Source organism: Gossypium hirsutum, chromosome A02 (assembly GCF_007990345.1).
Source record: "Gossypium hirsutum isolate 1008001.06 chromosome A02, Gossypium_hirsutum_v2.1, whole genome shotgun sequence".
NCBI lineage: Eukaryota > Viridiplantae > Streptophyta > Magnoliopsida > Malvales > Malvaceae > Gossypium > Gossypium hirsutum.
The window spans coordinates 5210760-5235541 of NC_053425.1; the positions used below are offsets into that span (position 1 = coordinate 5210760).

Sequence of the window (24782 nt, forward strand, 5' to 3'; positions counted from 1 at the left end):
GATATGGAGCGAGGCAAAGTAAATTTTTTTTATAATAAGTATGGAGCAGCTATAGTAATTGTTTGTCCCACCTCATCTCACCCTACTTCACTACATAAAATTATTATTTTGTCCTTGTATATATAAAACTATTAAAAGGGTAAAAATATTATGATGTTTCTATAATATTAATAAAATTTTTACTTAGTTGGTGTCACGAGTCAATCGGGTATTAACTCGATTAAAAAAAATTACAAAAATATCTTCTTGTAATTAAAATAAATTATATTATTTTGAGAGTACTTTAATTCTTTTTATTTTAACAAAACTCAATAAAAATAAATATATACATTATAAGATTTGAACTCATGCCAATTAAATTAATAAAATCTTAAATTTAACTGTAACACCCCTTACCCGTATCCAACACCGGAATAGGGTACGAGGCATTACCAAAACACATACACTTGTAAACGTATTTAACCGAGTTATAAAATTTCATCAAAATTAAAACTTTCAAAATAATTAACATGTTTCTATAACTTTTCACAATATATCCTCAAAATATTATAATCATAATAATTAGGGCCTGCGAGACCCGATACATACTCGTGCAATTTAATGCTTCATTTCCATTTCATTCAATTCGCAATTTCTCATGCTCATAATTTAAATCATATCACTAGCAATTTCCATTTAATTCACGTACAATTCAATGACATCAAATTCAAAACTAATACGTATTTACCATTTAACTCAATGTTTATTGATTATACCATTCAATAACACATTTATGAAATTCTCAATTTAGCAATGAAAATATCACTTTAGTTTGAATAACAACATCGTCCTGATATAAATACACTACCACTTATCCATTTACTTTAATTCTTTTGGGCCCATTTGTCAGTTACCGTCCTTAATCAAATTAGGGAACGGTCACGGAAAATTGAGTACTTCACTTTCACTTTGCCATAGTATAACTATGGTCTTACGTATGATCAATTATCACTTGTCCCTGATCAGATAAGTGTAGCCACCTATCACTTTGTTTCTTGATCAGATAAGTGTAGCCACTTATCACTTTGTTTCTTGATCAGATAAGTGTAGCCACTTATCACTTTGTTTCTTGATCAGATAAGTGTAGCCACTTATCACTTTGTCTCTTGATCAGATAAGTATAGCCGAAGCTATCACTTATCACTTTTCACTTGTCACTTGATCAGATAAGTGTAGCCGAAGCTATCACTTATCACTTTGTCACTTGATCAGATAAGTATAGCCGAAGCTATTACTTATCACTTTCCACTTGTCACTTGATCAGATAAGTGTAGCTAAAGCTACCACTTATCACTTTGTCACTTGATCAGAAGTACTCAAATCCGGCGTTCCGCTCAATTTGATCATTTATTCATATATCAGGCTTACCAACATGTGTTAATTCATAAACCATTCATGGTATTATTTCATGCCAAATCATATACTGAATATACCATACACACATACTATGAAACTTTATTTTCACACATGAGCTTAAACCATGATCAATAATGCACAAAAATAAGCATCATTCATATTTCATCGTTTATGAGTTATAATCAAACATATGACCATTTATACACGAATCATTCATATATTTCCCAATTTTCCTCCTCCTCCTCTCCATTCCACATCCTTAATGTGTATAACACACTTAAACAACATTAACCATAATTTCAATATTCACTAACATGTATATTCAAAGCTGTTTATCCGAGTCAGAGTCACTAAATTATTTTTATCCGGAGCTACAGAGCTTCAAATTAAGATCCGTTAATTTTCCCTGAAACTAGACTCACATATCTTCATACCATAAAATTTTCATAATTTTTGGTTCAGCCAAATAGTACAGTTTATTCTTTAAAGTTTCCCCTGTTTCGCTGTCTGACAGTTCCGACCACTCTTCACTAAAAATTAATTATCTCATTGTACAGAATTTGATGATGTTTTAGCTTGTTTCTTCTAAAAATAGACTCATTAAGGATTCTAACCATATAAACTATAACTCATAATCATTTTTGTACAATTTTTAATGATTTTCCAAAGTCAGAACAGGGGAACCCGAATTCATTCTGACCTTGTCTCACAAAATCTATTATATCTCATGATTTACAATTCCATTGCTCACATCATTTCTTTTATAAGAAACTAGACTCAATAAGCTTTAGTTTCATATTTTATTCATCCTCTAATTCAATCTATACAATTTTTGGTGATTTTTCAAAGTTACACTACTGCTGCTGTCCAAAACTGCTTTAGTGCAAAATGTTGATTTCCATTTTGCCCCAAATTTCACAGTTTATACAATTCGGTCCTTTCTCAATTAACCCCTCAATTAATCTAATTTTCTCAATTAGTACTTTACTAGACATTATAAGTTGTTACACAACTATTGAAATTCAGAATTTCCACATATAACTCTATCTTCAAACTCTTTTACTATTAGGTCCCAAACATTCACTTTCTATTCAATTCTTTCAATAAAATCAGCATATGAACAATTTAAAGCTCTAATTTCATGCTAAATCATCATATACTTCCAGCACATATTCATATCAACTTTTAACTTCTTTCATAAAATCAAAAACTAATGGATTTAACAAGTGGGCCTAGTTGTAAAAGTCATAAAAATACAAAAATTTCAAGAGATAGTCAAGAATTGAACTTACTTGTAATAAAAATATGAAGAACCAGCTTGAATAAGCCCTTCCATGGTGTTTTAGCTGATGAGAATTCAGAAAAATGAAGAGAAATCTAGATAATTCCACTTGGGTCCTAACTTTATTAAGCAAATTTTGCAATTTTCCAATTTTGCCCTTAATTCTCCTTACTTTCTTGCTGATTTCATGCCTCTGCCGTCCAGCCCAAATAGACCTTGGGTCTATTTTCCTTTTAAGCCCTCTTCCTTTTATCATTTAAGCTATTTAATCATTTCCCAAAATTTTGCATTTGTTACAATTTAGTCCTTTTAGTTCAATTAATTATCGGAACTTTAAAATTTCTTAACGAAACTTTAATACTAACTTTTTAACACTCCATAAATATTTATAAAAATATTTATGGCTCAGTTTAAAATCCCCGAGGTCTTGATACCTCATTTCGATTCTAATTATTTTAATATTTATTTCTAGTGTACTATTCACTATTTCAAAAATTTTCCTAACTTCATATTTAACTTATACTTACTAAATTAATAATATTTTCTACCCATTTGTCGAATTTAGTGATCTCGAATCACCGTTCCGACACCTCTGAAAATTCAAGCCATTACATTTTTTTTTCGTCGGATTTGTGGTCCCGAAACCACTGTTCCGACTAAGCCTAAATCGGGCTATTACAACTCTCCCCCCCTTTAGGGATTTTCGTCCCCGAAAATCTTACCAGATGGTAGGTTAATGATTTACTTCCACAGTATATTTCAAATTCACACATGATTTTGGATTTTCATATCTTTTACAGATAATCACATAGATTCATAAGAAAATCAGGATAGCGATATTTCAGCATCTGAAGCTACACAAAGTATCGAAAAATTACAATCCATATAGAATGATATCCATTTTGATAACCTGAGTAGTTTTCAGAACTATCAAATATTTCTCTCTTTTTATATTGTCCTCATTTTCTAATTCATTCACTTTTCCGACCACATTATTATTCTCCCGTACACGAACTTCTGTAACACTACACTCGTAAGCTTATTCAACCAAAATCTCACAAATTTCATTGTAACATTTTACTAATATGGGGGTGAGTGTAGTAAAGCCTCAAATTTATCTTACACATAAATGCGCATAACACATACCATCACAAATAGCCAATTCATTACTAAGTTCACATTCTCAAAGCATTTAATAAACATTTGCTTTTAATCACTTTTGTTCTCAACACAAAATTCTAACTCAAATCACTAATTCACAATCAAAATTTCTATATAGCATCATAATCCAAATATCATAACTCATATGCTTGTATAATTATAACATTCATCAATAAAAAATGTTTTATTCTTTGATCCATACCTTTATGAGTTTCAACTCATAATCAATACATTTTCACTCAAACATTTTAGTATTTATTTCTATACTATTAGAATTAACTCAGTTGAAAAATATATCTGTCTCATCAAGATAATTTTCGTCATAGAACAATACTGATAAGGGGGTGATGGTGAAGTCATAAATCTTTCAACTTGCTCTCATAGATACATATATATATATATGATTTTGTATTCATCATCAATGTAATACCATCATAACCACGTAATTCATTCCAAGCAAATTAACACATCTATTTATTACAAATGTTTTCTGTCACTCACAATTTCACACAACGAATTTACTTACTCAAGCTCAACGTTAATATCTATTTAAATTCCAATACTTGGCTTCTATTTTACTTACCGACATTTGCCAAATTAGAGAACGTCTTACGGAATTGTGTACTTCGTTTTCTCGATGCCATAGTCCAACTATGGTCTTACACGTAATCACAAATCACATACCGATGCCATAGCCCAACTATGGTCTTACACGAAATCACATATCACTTACCGATGCCATAGCCCAGCTATGGTCTTACACGGAATCACATATCACACATATCACTTACCGATGCCATAGCCCAGCTATGGTCTTACACGGAATCACATAATCACATGTTCACATGTTGCCATGGTCAAACCATGGTCTTTTCCGTCAATTCATCACATATCACTGAACGAAAGTACTCATTCCTGCGTTCTACTCAATTTGACTTCCAATTCAATTTTTCATACTATTATAATATTCATGGTTTAGACATAAAACAAAATATCTTATTATCTTTAATTTAACAATTAAACATAAGATTCTATCATATGAACATACTAATTTCACTTATTCAAGCAGATGTACATACACACGTTCCATCTATTTAAGTAAATTTGCTTATCATATTCACTTAATCAAATATGTTGAGCACATAGCATTATATAATCACCAACATACTTGGATGAGCTTGTCACAACATAAACTTTTTTTTTTAACTTATAGTCATCTCTTTTCATACATGAACACATCCATATCACAAATTTTTATACTTACCTTTCCAAATTCCAACATAACGTGAGCATATTTCATTTATCTCAATATCATTTTTAGCATTATCAAAAATAGCTCGATTGAAAATCATCTCTGTCTTAACAAAGCAATTTCGTTAGAGCCTGGAGATATCACATCATCAAGAGTAATAACGTGGCATGTATAGCTAGGCTCACATATGCTACGTTTGGTCCGAGAACCGACTAAACCGTAGCTCTGATACCACTAAATGTAACACCCCTTACCCGTATCCAACACCGGAATAGGGTACGAGGCATTACCAAAACACATACACTTGTAAACGTATTTAACCGAGTTATAAAATTTCATCAAAATTAAAACTTTCAAAATAATTAACATGTTTCTATAACTTTTCACAATATATCCTCAAAATATTATAATCATAATAATTAGGGCCTGCGAGACCCGATACATACTCGTGCAATTTAATGCTTCATTTCCATTTCATTCAATTCGCAATTTCTCATGCTCATAATTTAAATCATATCACTAGCAATTTCCATTTAATTCACGTACAATTCAATGACATCAAATTCAAAACTAATACGTATTTACCATTTAACTCAATGTTTATTGATTATACCATTCAATAACACATTTATGAAATTCTCAATTTAGCAATGAAAATATCACTTTAGTTTGAATAACAACATCGTCCTGATATAAATACACTACCACTTATCCATTTACTTTAATTCTTTTGGGCCCATTTGTCAGTTACCGTCCTTAATCAAATTAGGGAACGGTCACGGAAAATTGAGTACTTCACTTTCACTTTGCCATAGTATAACTATGGTCTTACGTATGATCAATTATCACTTGTCCCTGATCAGATAAGTGTAGCCACCTATCACTTTGTTTCTTGATCAGATAAGTGTAGCCACTTATCACTTTGTTTCTTGATCAGATAAGTGTAGCCACTTATCACTTTGTTTCTTGATCAGATAAGTGTAGCCACTTATCACTTTGTCTCTTGATCAGATAAGTATAGCCGAAGCTATCACTTATCACTTTTCACTTGTCACTTGATCAGATAAGTGTAGCCGAAGCTATCACTTATCACTTTGTCACTTGATCAGATAAGTATAGCCGAAGCTATTACTTATCACTTTCCACTTGTCACTTGATCAGATAAGTGTAGCTAAAGCTACCACTTATCACTTTGTCACTTGATCAGAAGTACTCAAATCCGGCGTTCCGCTCAATTTGATCATTTATTCATATATCAGGCTTACCAACATGTGTTAATTCATAAACCATTCATGGTATTATTTCATGCCAAATCATATACTGAATATACCATACACACATACTATGAAACTTTATTTTCACACATGAGCTTAAACCATGATCAATAATGCACAAAAATAAGCATCATTCATATTTCATCGTTTATGAGTTATAATCAAACATATGACCATTTATACACGAATCATTCATATATTTCCCAATTTTCCTCCTCCTCCTCTCCATTCCACATCCTTAATGTGTATAACACACTTAAACAACATTAACCATAATTTCAATATTCACTAACATGTATATTCAAAGCTGTTTATCCGAGTCAGAGTCACTAAATTATTTTTATCCGGAGCTACAGAGCTTCAAATTAAGATCCGTTAATTTTCCCTGAAACTAGACTCACATATCTTCATACCATAAAATTTTCATAATTTTTGGTTCAGCCAAATAGTACAGTTTATTCTTTAAAGTTTCCCCTGTTTCGCTGTCTGACAGTTCCGACCACTCTTCACTAAAAATTAATTATCTCATTGTACAGAATTTGATGATGTTTTAGCTTGTTTCTTCTAAAAATAGACTCATTAAGGATTCTAACCATATAAACTATAACTCATAATCATTTTTGTACAATTTTTAATGATTTTCCAAAGTCAGAACAGGGGAACCCGAATTCATTCTGACCTTGTCTCACAAAATCTATTATATCTCATGATTTACAATTCCATTGCTCACATCATTTCTTTTATAAGAAACTAGACTCAATAAGCTTTAGTTTCATATTTTATCCATCCTCTAATTCAATCTATACAATTTTTGGTGATTTTTCAAAGTTACACTACTGCTGCTGTCCAAAACTGCTTTAGTGCAAAATGTTGATTTCCATTTTGCCCCAAATTTCACAGTTTATACAATTCGGTCCTTTCTCAATTAACCCCTCAATTAATCTAATTTTCTCAATTAGTATTTTACTAGACATTATAAGTTGTTACACAACTATTGAAATTCAGAATTTCCACATATAACTCTATCTTCAAACTCTTTTACTATTAGGTCCCAAACATTCACTTTCTATTCAATTCTTTCAATAAAATCAGCATATGAACAATTTAAAGCTCTAATTTCATGCTAAATCATCATATACTTCCAGCACATATTCATATCAACTTTTAACTTCTTTCATAAAATCAAAAACTAATGGATTTAACAAGTGGGCCTAGTTGTAAAAGTCATAAAAATACAAAAATTTCAAGAGATAGTCAAGAATTGAACTTACTTGTAATAAAAATATGAAGAACCAGCTTGAAGAAGCCCTTCCATGGTGTTTTAGCTGATGAGAATTCAGAAAAATGAAGAGAAATCTAGATAATTCCACTTGGGTCCTAACTTTATTAAGCAAATTTTGCAATTTTCCAATTTTGCCCTTAATTCTCCTTACTTTCTTGCTGATTTCATGCCTCTGCCGTCCAGCCCAAATAGACCTTGGGTCTATTTTCCTTTTAAGCCCTCTTCCTTTTATCATTTAAGCTATTTAATCATTTCCCAAAATTTTGCATTTGTTACAATTTAGTCCTTTTAGTTCAATTAATTATCGGAACTTTAAAATTTCTTAACGAAACTTTAATACTAACTTTTTAACACTCCATAAATATTTATAAAAATATTTATGGCTCAGTTTAAAATCCCCGAGGTCTTGATACCTCATTTCGATTCTAATTATTTTAATATTTATTTCTAGTGTACTATTCACTATTTCAAAAATTTTCCTAACTTCATATTTAACTTATACTTACTAAATTAATAATATTTTCTACCCATTTGTCGAATTTAGTGATCTCGAATCACCGTTCCGACACCTCTGAAAATTCAAGCCATTACATTTTTTTTTCGTCGGATTTGTGGTCCCGAAACCACTGTTCCGACTAAGCCTAAATCGGGCTATTACATTAACATTCAATCAAAGTTTAATTTTAATATGTTTTATACATTTTCATTTAATATGCACAGTTTATTATCTCAATCAATTGTATATATTAATAATATTATTAATTGAGTTTGTGTCATAAGTTAACTTAACAATACCTTACAATTGATGACAACATCATGATAAATAATTGTAATGTGTTTAGTATTGTTAATTTGATGTATTTATGTGTTTAAATTTCGTTTTACTCACAATTTTTTTTATTTTAATATAGTACATATTTCATGTGTTGTTATGATTAATTACTTTCAAACTATACGTTTCATTGTTTACTGTATATTATTTTTAAACACATTTATGTTTTAAATCTATAGTTTGCGCACACAAACGCATGTGATAGGATTTCAAGTTATAGAAAAATAGTTAAATATTTTTATGAATAATTATGTTTAAATATTTGCATGACTTCAAAAATATTAAAGATAAGTAGCAAAACTAAATTGTAGCATATCGGGGTGAGAAATGTATCAATGAATCTAACATTCATGAAGGTAATAGAGTTTTTCAAGATTACATATCTATGATGAAATAGAACATACAATGGAACAAAGTGTGTCTATTGTGAAACGATGATGAATTATCAACATTTATCCCCACCCCCACTCCATTGTCATCCCTACTCGATGAGTCCCAAGCAGCCTTAATACTATTTTTTATCATAAAATTTCAAGATGGGATGGGTTGATTTTTCACTCTCTATTTAAAATTTAGGGATCGGGATTAGATGAAATTTACTAATCTCGATATATTCATGGAAATACTCCTACATTAATATTATAAATTTTTATATTTTTTATTATAATTTATTATTTTTATACTAATTTAAAACATATATTTTACTTTTTATAATTATTTCTATATATTTCATTATAATTTCTTAATATATTATAAGATTTTATAATTTGATATAATTTAATTTCATACTATTATTAATTATATGTTTTAGTTATAGTTGAAATCTAAAAAATTAAAAGTCTAAATTATGTGGTTGAGTTAATTTTTTAAAATGAGAAATTAATTTTAAAACATTTATTTTAATTTTTATAGTTAAGTGAATTTAACTGTGTCAATTATTTGCCTTATAAAGTATGACCTTTGTAATATTATGGAGTTAATGATAATGCGAGAGTTAAATTATGTAAAATTAAAAATAAGGGTAAAAATATTAAGTTGAAAATAGTATAGGGACTGCAACTGGAATTTAACTTAAAATTTAAATTTAAAAAAATAAATAATTTTTGCTTGCTAGACTAAAGAAAAAGAAAAAGTAATGGCTATAAATTGAGTGTAGCAGAAGGCCCATTGATATTAAATTATAGCCACAAATGTCAAATACTCCACCAGATATTATTTAAAATTACTTTTTTTAAAGATTTTATTAAATAACTACAATTTGTCAACGGTCCTATACAAGATATATTTTTAAATTTTTGTCCAAAACTGATTTTTTAGATAATTAAATTAAACTTATTTTAAACATGTTTGTAATAGGCCAATTTAACCCGGGCCCATGTTAGAACCAAAACCCAAAATAAATATCAAATTATTAAACCAAAAGTCCAAAGAATGAAACCAAACTAATAGTCTGTCATAAAGGTCCAAATATTACAACCAATAACAATGCCCCATAACCCAAATACAACGGCCCAACAATTGGAACAGACCCAAACGACCCCAAATATTGAGCCAAGTTTCGGCAAACCCTAAGTCACCCCTCTCTCCTGCGCCGCAACAACAACTGGGCAATAGACCCATACCTCCACTACAGCAGTCCCATACCTCCACAGCCCTCGTACGCCACGCCCCCACCCCGTGCGCATGCCAGCAGATTCTGTACCTGCAAGAAAGAAACAAAAACAGCAGCGAATGGAAACAAATATATTGTATATTTTCGGTTGATTTCCTTTTTCGACTATAAAAGCCCAGCTTTTAATCTTTGTAAGTGGGGGGCATACACACATACATTATACGAAAATTGAATAGAAAAATTTAAAAACAATTTCTGAAGAGGTGATCTTTCTTAGTCTTTTTAATTTTTCTGTCATTTTATTTTTTTTCCATCGATTGTTTTCATCATTTTCATTCTAAAACAAAGAAGGGGAAAAAGCAAACCTTACCTTGCGAAACAGCCATGGATCTGTTCACTTCGTTGAGATTGAGGTTGGAAAAGTCCTAAGGCGCCGTTGATTGTTGTTGATATGCTATCGACCACCCGATTAAGTGGTGGAATCGGTGGTTGCTGGAACAGACCTTAATAAGTTGATTTTCTAAAGCTGTGAATTTTGGCTAAATGATGGCTGCGTTTGGGAAAAGAAGAAAGAAAAAAAAAGGGTTTTAAAACCTAATTATCAAACGGCACCGTTTATAATGAAAAAGCCCTGCGTGTTGGCCCATTTCGCAAGCCTGATCTGCACATTCCTACACAAAAATGGGGAATTTGTGCGATGAATCATTCCTATCGCACCATGCTTTCAATTGCGCCCCAGTTTAATTACCTTTTTTTTTTGGCCTTATAATTTGTGCGCTTTTCACTTCGATCCGCGATTCAGTCCAGCATTGTAAGCGCGGGATATTTATCATTCTAGTCCCCGCATATTTGTGCGCATGGCACATTAACCCTATTTTGCAATTATTTTATTTTTCAATTAAGTCTTATCCACATTTTATATTTACTGCACATAAATTTTTTTTCTTACATGCTAGATTATTAATTGTGCTATTTTGTTACTCTGATAATTGAATTTTGTTTTGAAAAGCATTAGAGTGATCTTTTTATTTGTTCTCTCATCTTAATAATTGGCGTATTATTTGTAATATAATTCATTTTAGTTTATGTATGCTATTAGTTTCATGATATTTTGTAATTTATTTTGGATTTATCCATATATTTTAATGTTTATTAGATATATTTAGTGTTTATGTTTAATCTACATATGTTATTAAAGCCCTGTTGTTCTTATATATATATAGCTTTTTAGTAAATTGTACCTAATTTTTTAGTTTTAGTAAATATATAATATATGATAAGATTAAGCTAATTTAAAATTCATATTTTTTATGTTATTTTAACATATAACTATCTCTAAAAGTGTCTCACATGTGTATAGCCTATATTAAATCATTATAGTACATGTTATTAATTTCATATAGCTTTATGTAAATATATTTTCCCTTAAAATTGTTTATAAGTGTAATATATTTCTTTTTAAAGACCACATTTTAAATTGTACAATTTACTTATCGTATATATTTTTATATTTTATTATCCTTATGTATGTATTATTTGTATGTATCATCAATTTAAATTAATTTGTTACATGTAAATTTATGTTATATATTATTTGTTCTAAATTTCCCTTTATAAATATAGTTTTATAAATTATGTATTTTGTACATATAGTTTTTTTTTCTCCTTTTTGTGTGTATGATTAGATTTTTTTAAAAAGATTAGTTACATGAATAATTTATATATTTACTTATCCTTTTTATGTACATTATCAATTTCATGCTACCTTTTTACAATTAATTATTCCTAAATATATATATATATGTGTGTGTGAGTGTGTTTGGTACGTATATCTTATCGTGTATTCCACCATTTTTTTTTATATTTTTAAGTTTTCATGTACATTGTCAATGTTTAAATGAATTTGTGTTTAAAATATTTTGCATACGTTTTAATTTAAACTTCATTTTTATAATATCCATTTCAAAAAATATATATATCTAGCCCTAGTTTTTATATATGTGCAAATTTGTCAATCCACGTTTTACGTGCTATTTTATTCGTCGTTACTTTAGAATGATTTTATGCCGTATTGCTTCTTCGATCTGCATTTTGTTTCATGTATCTAGTAGTAATCATTTTATTGTGTCATGTACGTTATCGTTGCATATTATTTATTCATTGTTTCACATCGTCATGTTAATTATTCTCCATGCGTTGTTGTAATCGGATTACATTTTTAGGTTCGCTATATGTAATTATTAGTTTGTTAATCACATCTCATATATGTCAGTTACCCCATCTCATCGTTTTCATTCGATTTTGAAATTTGGTTTTATAAAATCCAGATTTCATGATTAATTCCATTTTATTAATGCGCTTTAAGCTAGTTTCACATTTAAAAAAAACTCTTTAAAATGAAGACGAAATTCGATATTTGGCAATTCGCGGAATCGTGCCCTAACGTGTTGGGTTGCAATTTCGCGATTGCTCGAAATAATCGAATATCACTTCAAATTTCACTCATATCTTTTAAAATCCCTTAAACGAAGATGAGATTTGATGTTTGGCAATTCGCGGAATCGTGCCCTAACGTGTTGGGTTGCAATTTCGCATTTGCTCAAAATAATCGAATATCACTTCAAAATTCCACTCATGTCTTCTAAAAATCTTTTAAAACAAAGGCGATACTCAGTGTTTGATAATTCGGGAATCATGCCCTATCGTGCTGGGTTGTGATTTCTCATTTGCTCAAAACAATCGAATATTCCTTTAAGTTTTCACTCATGTTTATTAAAAATTTTTCAAAACGAAGGCGACGTTCGATGTTTGGCAATTTGAGAATCGAGCCCTATCGTGCTGGGTTGCGCTTTTTCATTTGCTTAAAACAATCAAAGATCCCTTCGGAATTTCACTCGTATTTTCTAAGGTGAGGCAATGTTCGATGTTCGAAAATTCAAGAAATCGTGCCATACTGTGCTGGTTTTCGGTTTTTTGTTGGACCGAATAGTTGGGCATCCTTTTGTCAAGTTCAAATTGTAAACTTTCGGACATCGAAACAAGAAAGTTTTGGCAACCAACTCAGGTTATTCAAATATTATTAAAAAAAGTACCACATTTCAAAAACATTTTTAATTTTAGACATAATGACAATATTTAATTGATTTGGTACCAACTTTGGGCGTAGTGAGGGTGCTAATCCTTCCTCATACGCAACCGACTCTTGAGCCCGTTTTCTCATATTTTCGTAGACCAGAATCGTTGTTTTAGTAAACTAAAAATGTTTTATTCTTAGGTGATCTGATCACACCAAAACAAAGATCGGTGGCGACTCTATGCATTTGATTTTTAAAAGTCAATTACCCTCCTTTTTTTTTAAATTAAAAATTTTTAAACCGAAGGATGGTTTCGACAATGTTTATATTATTTTTAAAATTTTAAATATAATTTAACATATTTTTTAATGGTTACATAGTATTATATTATTATATATTTAATTTATGCGATGTGTAATACACTATAAAATATGTTATAAAAATATAAAATGGGTCAAATTTCGATATTAAATATAAAAGTTCAAGTTTGACACATATTTTAAACAAATTTTTTTGTTTAAATTTATTTTTGAAATATCATATTTTTGCCTAATTTTCTAATACTTTCAACTAACTTTTGGGCTCAAACATATAATCCTATCTCTAAACATGTTTAGTTGTGATTTAATGGAAAAATATGCCCAAATTAATCATAATAATATTTTTTTAATAAAATAATTTATAAAATCATATATCATATATATTATAATTTTAATATTATTCTAAGTAGGCTGATACCCTAAAGCTTTCAGATGTTAGTTTTAGGTTCGAGTCTCACTGCATAGAATTTTTTAAGATTTATTTTAATTTGAATTTTATCATGTACAAGTTATGTTTAAATTTATTTCAATTTAAGTTTGAATATATTTTAATTATCAATTTTATCGCATATTGCAATGATTAATTTTAATTGGAATTATCCGAATGTATTATTTTACTTATAATTTTACTTTTAACTTAAAAAAAAAAGACAAGGACGGATTATACATGGAGTTTTGCATGGAGAGGGTAAATTACATCTAAGGTTATTAAATTTCTGATAAATTTATATTTTGGTCATTTAACTTTAAAAGTTACACAATAGTTAATGAACAATTCAAAAGTTCTTTTAAGTTATCAGGCTATTAAAATCAACATCATATAGCCTTTTCTATTTGCACTGGTGGCACAAATAGAAAACTTAACAACTTAAATAAAAACTTTCGAATAAGTTAGGGACTATTTTATAACATTTTTATAATTAAGTGATCAGAATATAAATTTATTAATAGTTCAATAACTTTAAATTTGGTTTACCTTTTTTTAAAGGATTTTTCAAATTGAGTAGGCTAGAGCTAGACCGGGCCGAATTGCCTTTGACAATATGGGCCAAGCTTAATCCATCAAATGTTTCAATATTTCAAAACAACAAGTACGAACCTGCCCAAACTCATTCCGGTTCGACCCAACCCAATAAACCGTTCTCTACTCATAGAGTCATAGTTAATTTAGGATTTTCATTTGTCGGTTTATATATTGGGGCAGGTGCGTCTGTAACTCTGTATATCTAATTATCCAGTAACGTAATCATTAATTATCAGGAAGAAAAAAAAAGGAAAAACTAGCAAAATCCGCAAGGCAATCGACTTCCATTAGGGTTCTTCGATTCCGAATTTACAGAACTTCTTTTATCGAATTTGTGAAATTTCATCTTCAAAACCCTAGTTTCTGCTAATATCTTATTGATTCAACATGGCTACTGCATCAGGTACGTTCTCTATTCTTTTTCCCCCAATTTCTTTCTTCCGTTTTCTTTCTATGCCGAAAGAGAGTTAAAATTTTAAATTTTATCTTATAACTGTTTTGGAATTTCAGTGGCGTTTAAATCAAGAGAGGATCACCGAAAACAGCTGGAATTAGAGGAAGCTCGAAAGGCGGGGCTTGCTCCGGCTGAGGTTGACGAGGATGGAAAAGAAATTAACCCTCATATTCCTCAGTATATGTCATCAGCACCTTGGTATCTTAACGCTGAAAGACCTAGTTTGAAGCATCAACGGAAGTGGAAATCTGATCCCAATTATACCAAATCTTGGTACGATAGAGGCGCGAAGATATTTCAAGCTGAAAAATATCGAAAAGGAGCCTGCGAGAAGTAAGCGAACCTCTTGTTCTCTTTTTCTGTTATGGTGCACCATACTTGTTCGCGTGTCTATGAATGCCTTGTTTCGTGTTTTATGTGTATTTTAAATTTTAGATCGCACTTCTTATAGATTTTAATCATTTGGGGTAGAAAAGGGAATTAGAATTCTGGTCAATAAAGAAGGATTCTTGGCTAATGTGAAGCTAAAATTGTAGGTTAAAATGTCGTGCAATATGACTTGTTGCTAATGTTCTTCCTCTTGCTGGTTCTTTGAATTTTTCTGTTTAGCAAACAAGAATAAGGTCGTATTTTTTTTTTATATGTTCCGTTTCTAACTATTCATTTGGAAGTGATGCAATAGATGTTCAGTTGTACTGGTAATGGAATTTCTCTCTAATGAGTGATGAGCCTATTTATTAATTATCAAATTTATTGACATATTGAGATAGAAGTCGTTTAGGTATTTTTGTAGCTAACCATATAGGGATAGATCCCAATGATAGAAATTTTTTCTGCCACATCAGACAATTGCTGGGTTATGATAACTAATGAAGTGAATGCTTTCTTTCGAACACAAGGCATGGCTCATGGAAGATACTTATTTATTGATCGAGTTGAAAGTCAGAGATTAATTCTGTAGCTTATGTGTTCTATACTTGTAATATGGGATTAAATAGTTTTACTTTAGATGGTGATACTAGTTTGTGACTTTGTGCTTCAAACTCTTATTATGCCATAATTCATAATTTTTTATTTCCTTTAATTGTTTGTTATAGCTGTGGAGCCATGACACATGATGCAAAGTCATGCATGGAGAGGCCTCGTAAAAAGGGCGCAAAATGGACGAACATGCACATTGCACCTGATGAAAAGATAGAGACTTTCGAACTGGATTATGATGGCAAGCGTGATAGATGGAATGGTTATGATGCATCTACATATGCTCGTGTCATTGAAAGGTATGAGGCAAGGGATGAGGCTAGAAGGAAGTATCTGAAAGAACAGCAGCTGAAAAAGTTGGAGGAGAAAAATAGTAAAAACGAGGGAGAGGGAGAGGGGGAGGGAGGAGAGATTAGTGACGAAGAAGATGATGATGATGCTCTGAAGGTTGATGAAGCGAAGGTTGATGAGAGCAAACAGATGGACTTTGCTAAGGTTGAGAAGCGTGTTCGTACCACTGGCGGAGGGAGCACCGGAACTGTGAGGTACATTTATTATACCATTCCTGAGCTGTATCTTATTTTTTATGTATTATTTTTACTTATTTTGGTTTCTAAAGAACATTTCTTCCGTGCAATACAAAAAAAGTATTCTTATTTCATATTTGCCTTTTTCTTTTAGGAACTTGCGTATTCGGGAAGACACAGCAAAATATCTTTTGAATCTTGATGTCAATTCCGCATATTACGATCCCAAAACTCGATCAATGCGTGAAGATCCACTTCCTGATGCTGATCCTAATGAGAAGTTCTATGAAGTGAGTATCATGCAGAATTTTCCCCTTTAATTGCTTTCATATCTATATGCCACAAAGTTAATTAAATAATGAATTTTGACTTGTTTATTTTTATCTTGCAGGGTGATAATCAATATAGGATGAGTGGGCAAGCATTGGAGTTCAAGCAGCTCAATATTCATGCGTGGGAAGCATTTGATAAAGGTCAAGATATTCACATGCAGGCTGCTCCATCCCAAGCTGAACTCCTCTTCAAGAATTACAAGGTCATTAAAGAGAAGTTGAAATCAAAGACGAAAGATACCATAATGGAAAAGTATGGCAATGCAGCGACTGAAGAAGAGATACCCATGGAGCTTCTCTTAGGGCAAAGTGAGAGGCAGGTCGAATATGATCGTGCTGGAAGGATTATTAAGGGAATGGTATGTATGGAACTTTCTGCTTATTTTAGTTAGTTTGTGGTTCTCCCTTTCTGTTAATTTGTAAGAATTTCTCGTACAGAACTATATTTTCACATGCTGATGTTGGTTGCCTTAAAGACTATCTAAATTAAACAACAATATTGTTCTTTTGTTCTTCTTGCTAAAAGTATCATGATATCTTCATGCTCTTACTAATGCTAGAATGCATTGCAGTAGATGAAAACTGTCTCGAGTGGTTAATGACCTTTAAAAGTGAGATGCATCTGGAAAATATTGGCTATGCATGTCATCCTGGTCTTTATTTTTCCCTTTATTTTCATGATTAAAGCCATTTAATTTTGTTTCTGACTTGTTTGAAATAATCTTCTTATGTGCTTCTTTATAGTTATATGAAATTAGTAGTTTAGTCCTAATTTATATTATAATTTTACATAGGCTCTTCTTTGAAAATTGAGTGCTAAGTCCTGTAATTCCTTTCTCCTTGCAACCATTTTTGTAGGAAACTTCTCTTCCAAAAAGTAAGTATGAAGAAGATGTTTTCATTAATAATCACACTAGTGTCTGGGGCTCTTGGTGGAAGGATCACCAATGGGGGTACAAGTGTTGCAAGCAGACCATTCGCAATAGTTACTGTACTGGTGCAGCCGGTATTGAAGCTGCAGAAGCAGCCACAGACTTGATGAAGTCAAACATTGCTCGTAAAGCATCCTCCGAAGGTGGGTTCTTCATATTGATCATATACATACTTCAAATTAGTTCTTTAAGTCGGACTCATTCTTCTAAGTGATGGTCTTTAAGTTCATATTATGTTGCAAATAATTTTGGTTTTTACATAAATCATCTAAAAGAAGCCTAGATGGTGAGCTAACTTCTATTTTATACCCCTGAATTTCAAAGAATCTGCTCCTTTTAGTTCCTAGATTTTTCGCACTTCCCTCATTTTTAATCCTTTACCTATCTTCTCTGATTGGACTGCCAACTTGAATGCAGATGCCCCAGCTCCTGCACAGGAGAAGAAACACGTTACTTGGGGAACTGATGTTCCTGAGGACTTGGTTCTCGATGAAAAACTTCTCACTGAGGCTCTTAAGAAGGTAAATGGGATGCATAACATTTACTTAACAATCTGGTTGTGTACCAAAACGATATATTGCTTATTTTTATGCATCTTCAATCTGACAGGAGGAGGAGAAGAGGAGAGAGGAGAAAGATGAAAGAAAACGGAAGTATAATGTCAGATGGAATGATGAGGTAATGGTCTCCTATCAAAGCTAAATTCTCCAGATATTCTTTGCGGAGATATCTTGTCATGTTATTAAATCATCGTGTTGGTGGATGTCTTTTGTAGGTAACTGCTGAGGAAATGGAGGCATATCGGATGAAAAGGGTACACCACGATGATCCAATGAAGGATTTCTTAAATTGAAAAGCATGTTGATAAATGTAAGAACAAATCAAATGGATACTTTTAGCTATTATGATATCGTCATTGAGTTGTGATGAAAATCATATGTTCTTTTGTTTTGTTTGTGCGATACACCATGTATTTTCATTCTACATCAATGACATAGGTTTCCCCTAATATCATGTTCTCTGACGGTACAACCGTTTAAAATTTCTCATCCATGCTTTATTTAAGAGCTTGAAAGGTTTTACTGATATGGTCATTGTGTTGTTACCTCTGGAAATCTCACGTGACCGTCAAAGGTTGATGTGGCTCCTATGTCAGGGCCACATTTTTTTAATTTTTTTTTGTTTTTTATTTATTTTTCCTTTTATTCTTCAATTGTGATCCCTACTCTCTTGAACCTCACCACACTACCTTTATTATGATCCCTTAACCGAGACATCCTCAATATCCACATTCTCCGATCCATTGCCTAAGCCAAATTCAACACCATCTCTCCTCATCATTTCCCCGAACATAAACAGCAACTTAAAACTCTCCCATACATTACCCAAGCAGTCGCTATATTCGTCACTATTGGCCTCTCCATCATCACCTCACCATATACTCTTAAATGAACTATTTATTGTTATAGTCATTAACTATGACCAAAACCCTCTAATCTCCATCCCGTTGGCATATCTAATCAACTCATAAGTTTCATCGTGTCAAGTTCCTATACAGCCCCAGCAATACAACCCCGTCGACAACAAAAAAAAAACCCTGAAAAACCAAGCCCTAAAGCACTAATATCAAAGCCAAACTAGACCTAAAAAGGGAAGCAAAGCAAAAAGTCGAGAGAATAAAGAAAGGAAAGAAAAAAATACTTAAAAATCTAAATTAATAATTTTTCTTTTTTTTCCTTTTAAAATTGATGTTTTAATGTCACAAATAAAAGTAAAATTGTAAAAAAAATTCAACTTATATAATATATAAATGTTGAGGGATAATTTTTCTGTTAAATTATATTCTTTTTTATAATACGTAAATTTAAGTAAATAATAATAATAATAAAATTATAATATACAACTTATAAAAAGATTTTATAAATTATTCAATAATTTTCATAGCATTTTTCTATAAGTAATATAACTTTTGATTGTAACTTTATTATAAATAAATTATGATAAAAAATTATCATTTTTTATAAATAAATATATTATTTTTATTATATAAAATATGGACACAAATAAATTACGTTCATACTTCTTGAAAAAAAATTTAAAATAATTATATCATAACACTTTTATAACATGTAAATAATAAAATTTTTTGTCATAACTTTAATATTTTTTTAGTATTTAAATAATATAATTATTTGTTATAACTTCAAAAAATACATAAATTATTTTTATAATATAATTTTTTAAGATTTATAATATAATTTTTTTTCCATAATCTCAAATACACATATGTTTTATGTTTATAATATAATTTTTATAACTTGTATAAAAATAATTTATTAAATATTGGATTTGGATCGCGTAATTACTCTCATTCTCACTCTCCCCTTAAGAATCAGAAAGTGTAATTGTGGTGTTCTAATTACATCTAATTCATGCCACCCTTCAGGGATGTAGCTAGGGGGGCTGGCAGGGGCCTCGACCCCCCTAAAATGGAAAAATTTTCATTTAGTCCATTTAAAATTTTAAATTAGTAAAGATAAAATTGTACTTTGGCCCCCTTAAAAATAATAAAAATTTGATTTAATCCTTTAAAAATTATAAAGATAGACTATTAAAATGGCGAAATTACATTTTTACTATCGTAAAAATTACAATTTAATTTTGCCTCCTCTAAACCGCTACTACCATTATGTAATTACAAGTAATTATACCCAAATTCAATTATTAAATAACTTTCAAAATATTACAAAGCATGAATATAGATAAGTGTTTGAATAATTAAGGTTATAGATTATAATTGAGTCTAAAGCCAAGGCATTTTGGGAACACAACTTCTCAAAAAGAAGGTCTTATTGGTGAAAATAAAAAGATAGAGAGATACGAGATCTCAATATCTTACTTTGCTTTTTGATAATCAAAGTGAAAAAGGAAAGAAAGATAGAGGAAACAAATTGGGGGTAGGCTTTGGATGGTTGCCCACTTCCCGGATCTCCATTTTGATCTTCCAATTTGAAGCTAATCCCATTAATTAATCTCATTTCCACAAAGTGATTACGGCATATATATTGTTTAAAAAGATTTATTCTATTTGTTTCTTTGTCATTTAAAGAAGCAAACCAGGAATACGAATTTGCATCGAGCTAAAATTTAAATAATAATTAATTATTAATTAAATTTTAGCTCGATGCAAGAGGATATAGGTTCGAACATGCTAAAATGCATTATCTTGTTATTTGTAAACATTGTATCAAAAATTATAAATATAATCAGAACATATAATAAAGTTATTTTAAATAAACAATGAATAATTAGAGGTACTATTCGACCCAATAATAATTCATTTCAAATTCTCAAGTCTATAATGATTTAGGGATACATTGGATTTCACCATATATATATAGTATTAAAAAAATACTACTTTATACAACATAGATTATAATATATATTTTAAAAAAAAAGAATAACTATAGTGGCATATTGCATTAGTATTGCCAAAAATGCAAGTCACACTGTGGACTAAGCACCGGTGAATTATAAGAACAAGATAAAACTTAAAACAATAAATAATATTAGCATAACTCGAATACAAGTCACATTTGGAATGGTGAATATACTAACTATTAAGCCATCGCATGAGATTCAAACACTAATTTATTGATATCTTATACTTAAATTGTGTTAATTAAGTGATTATCTATGCTATATATAAAAGGATTGATTGAGAGATGTTGAACTTTTGGTGCAAGATTGTAATTAATACACAATACATCATTACACCTTTTGGTTAATATAATTTTGGTCCCTAAATTTAGTTATTAAGATCAATTTGATATTTTTACTTTTTATTTTGTTTACGCGGTAGTACTTAAATAAGTAATTTTCTCTCGTTTTCTTTCTTGAATTTGGATTCTGTGGAAGAGTAATGATATGGTATTTAGAGGTTGCACCAATCATCACGTGAAATTTAAATTTTAACTTTTTTAAAAAAAATTTCAAGTGATAGCATGACATAATTTTATATTATTACATTATCATATTCTTACGCAATCCAAATTCAAAGAGCAATCTGAACTTAATTACAGAGTTCAAGGATAAAAAACTTATATCAACCTATAATTTATTATAAACATGAATTTATGTATATTCTCTAAATTAAAATTTAAACTTTGAATTTATTAGAAGTTATTTATTAAAAATTATTACATAAACAAGATTAAATTTTGAATTGAATCATTAAGAGTTAATTGATTAATTTAAATTTAAAAATTTTGTGGTTTTCCTTCGGGTCTCATTACGTGTAGATTCTCAATTTAAATATATTTTAGTTTAAACCCCATCGTGTATGAATCCCATCAAAATTTATCTTTAATTTAAATTTGAATATAATTTGATTATTAATACAATTACTCTTATAACGATTCCGATTATATTATTAAATCAATATGAAATTAAGTGTGGATTCCATTCAAAATTATTTTGGTTTAGGCTAATTTTTTTGGTAAATCTTATTCTTCCATTGTAATGATTGTGAAAGAAATTATTGGGAAAAACTTCAGATATAAATGTGGATATATTTAAATGAAAAATGCAAAATAGTTTACTATAGATCCAACCTTAATACAGTAGTGGATCTGTGGAAGTCATTTTCATTAATAAGTGAATGCTTCTATTCTTGAAATTAGCTACCTATGTTTTTCATATTTTCAATCAAAAGTATATATACTTTTAGACTACTAATCAATCATGTGTATTGTCCAAAACAATAACTTTTCCCAAAATTTAAATGCTAATAATTTCAGTGGTTTATCAAAATTATTTAATTTTAAAAAATATATAATTTCCATTTAATAAAATTAAAATATAATTAATATATGTAGAAGAAAATTACTTTCTTGTGTAAATAGAAAATTATATTGTTCCCTTGCATATTTTTACCTTTCGTAATTTATATCTATCTAAGAGTTAACTTAATTTTAGTTACTTGATTCAAATAAAAATCTCAAATTTACTCCCGTTAATGGTTAGATAATTAAGGATGTTCACACTATAAAATTCACTCGAGTTTGAGTTCAGCTCATAAGTGCAACTCCTCGAGTCTCTGTTGGATGTAGTGTATACAAGTGATGTGGGTATATCCCAATTATATGTGTATTAGTACAAACCCTCTAACTGTACAATATAAAAATAAAACAAAAATCTTTAGATTTGTCCTTGTTTCTTTGGTCAAATTTTGAGTAAGATAATTTATAATTGGCTTAATACATTATTTGATTTTCAAATTTGACATTTCTTTAATATTGTATTTGTGTTGTTTTGGTCTCTTGTAGTATATATATTTGATAAAAATTATACATTTTGATACCTGAAGCTAATAGTGTTAATTTTTTAATATTTAATTCAATTTTAAGATTGATTTAATGAAAATTCATAATTGATCAATAATATTAATAAACATTTAATTACTTAAATTTATTATAAATACATATTAATTTAAAATTTTATACAATACACATTATTTTACCACACAGAAGGAACCTAAGTATCGAATTAGGGTTTGAAACTGATAAGATCATAAAATAAAAAAAAAATGGATCCGATCTTAAAATCAATTTAAAGAACTTTCAAACCACTACCTTCTCTATCAACACATCGAGCAGCATCCTACCAAGGCTAGTTTCTTCAAGAAAAGACTGGTGATGGGAGATGGTTGCCAAAGCCACGTGGGGGGTAGATTTTACTATGAAAAATTCCCAAATTGGAAGTGGAATGGAAAGCCACAAATTAGGGTTTCAAAAAAAAAAAGACTGTTGCTCACATGAACTGTTTGTGAATCAACTGTTGCTTGATTGACTGATGGTTCCGGGTGATGCAAGTTATGCCCCCATTTTCAAAGTTATAAGATTTCCTATTTCATAATTCTAAAGTTTATTAAAACATAAAACTATTTAAATATTTTAGCTAAATTGACACATTTTTTATTATAATAATTAAAAAAATATTGATTGGAGTACGTTTAAATTTACATATATTAGTTCGAGAGAATTCACTCTCCCTATTTAAAGAATCTTACTCAACTTAAATTTAAATTTAAACAGACTCATTGTAATTATCAATATTGAAATGTGATTATGTCATGTTAAAAATATATATCAATTTAAAGGGGTAAAATAGTCATTTGAGAAAAGGTGTTGTCAATCAAAGGAAAAGGGTGAAGAAACAAAATCATGTTATTCCCCCAAATAACTTTATCCTGTCTCCATCATCTTTTCCTTCCTCTTTCCGTTTCCAAAAAAGCCCTAGACACACTTACTTATTTCCACTTGCCTCATTCTACCACTCCCACTCTCAGTACCTATTATTATACAATTTCAAAATAGCATTTTATCTAAATATTAATTAATGTACACATGAAGGTTATGAAAAATCTAAATTCAAATTTTCAAATTCATATTTCTAAACATAACATTTTAATTTTTATTTAAATCTTAATTCAATATTGTAATATTTTGTATCTTATTGTATGCCATGCTCATATTTAAAATATTAATTTTTTTATAAGAATATTGATACATTTCAATCATGTCACACTATATATCATATTTTATTCTTCGTATCATATTATATCTTATATTATACATATTTTAGTCACCACTTTATATAATTATATCAAGCTTAAAGTTACTAAATTTACACATACATATGTGTATATTTATGCCAAAATACTACCTCTCAAATATATATATATATTAAATTTAAGTTATAGGATATAGTTAGTATATTATTTAAAATTAAATTAAATTATTCGATAAATATAATACTAAAATTAAAAATTAAAAATATTCTTTATTGAGTGACATTTTTTTTATAGAAAATGATAGAAATGACTTAGTATATTAATTTTTAATTTAAATTTTTTTCAACAATCAACTAAATAGAAATGATAGAAAATGACTTAGCTAAAACTTTATTATTATTAAGGATGATTTGGACGGGCGGTACGTTTACTCGCGATAGTTAAATCTTTATTAACATTGAGGTGAGTTTGAAT

The 24782-nt window shown here is 29.6% G+C and overlaps 1 protein-coding gene and 1 long non-coding RNA gene across 2 annotated transcripts; one reads left to right on the top strand and one right to left on the bottom strand.

Annotated features, from left to right (window-relative positions):
* Positions 1-9910: 9910 nt before the first annotated feature.
* On the bottom strand, positions 9911-11033 carry LOC107940535 (uncharacterized). Its single transcript, XR_001695465.2, has 2 exons — positions 10461-11033; positions 9911-10180 (listed from the first exon to the last, which is right to left on the bottom strand). It is a non-coding gene; the product is annotated as an uncharacterized lncRNA (long non-coding RNA).
* A 3631-nt stretch (positions 11034-14664) lies between these two features.
* LOC121214909 (pre-mRNA-splicing factor SLU7) lies at positions 14665-18743 on the top strand. Its single transcript, XM_041089420.1, has 9 exons — positions 14665-14911; positions 15019-15295; positions 16060-16488; positions 16625-16760; positions 16862-17161; positions 17661-17877; positions 18152-18255; positions 18344-18412; positions 18510-18743. Exons 1-9 carry the CDS (start codon positions 14896-14898, stop codon positions 18585-18587), a joined length of 1626 nt encoding a protein of 541 aa, XP_040945354.1. The 5' UTR covers positions 14665-14895; the 3' UTR covers positions 18588-18743.
* Positions 18744-24782: the final 6039 nt, after the last annotated feature.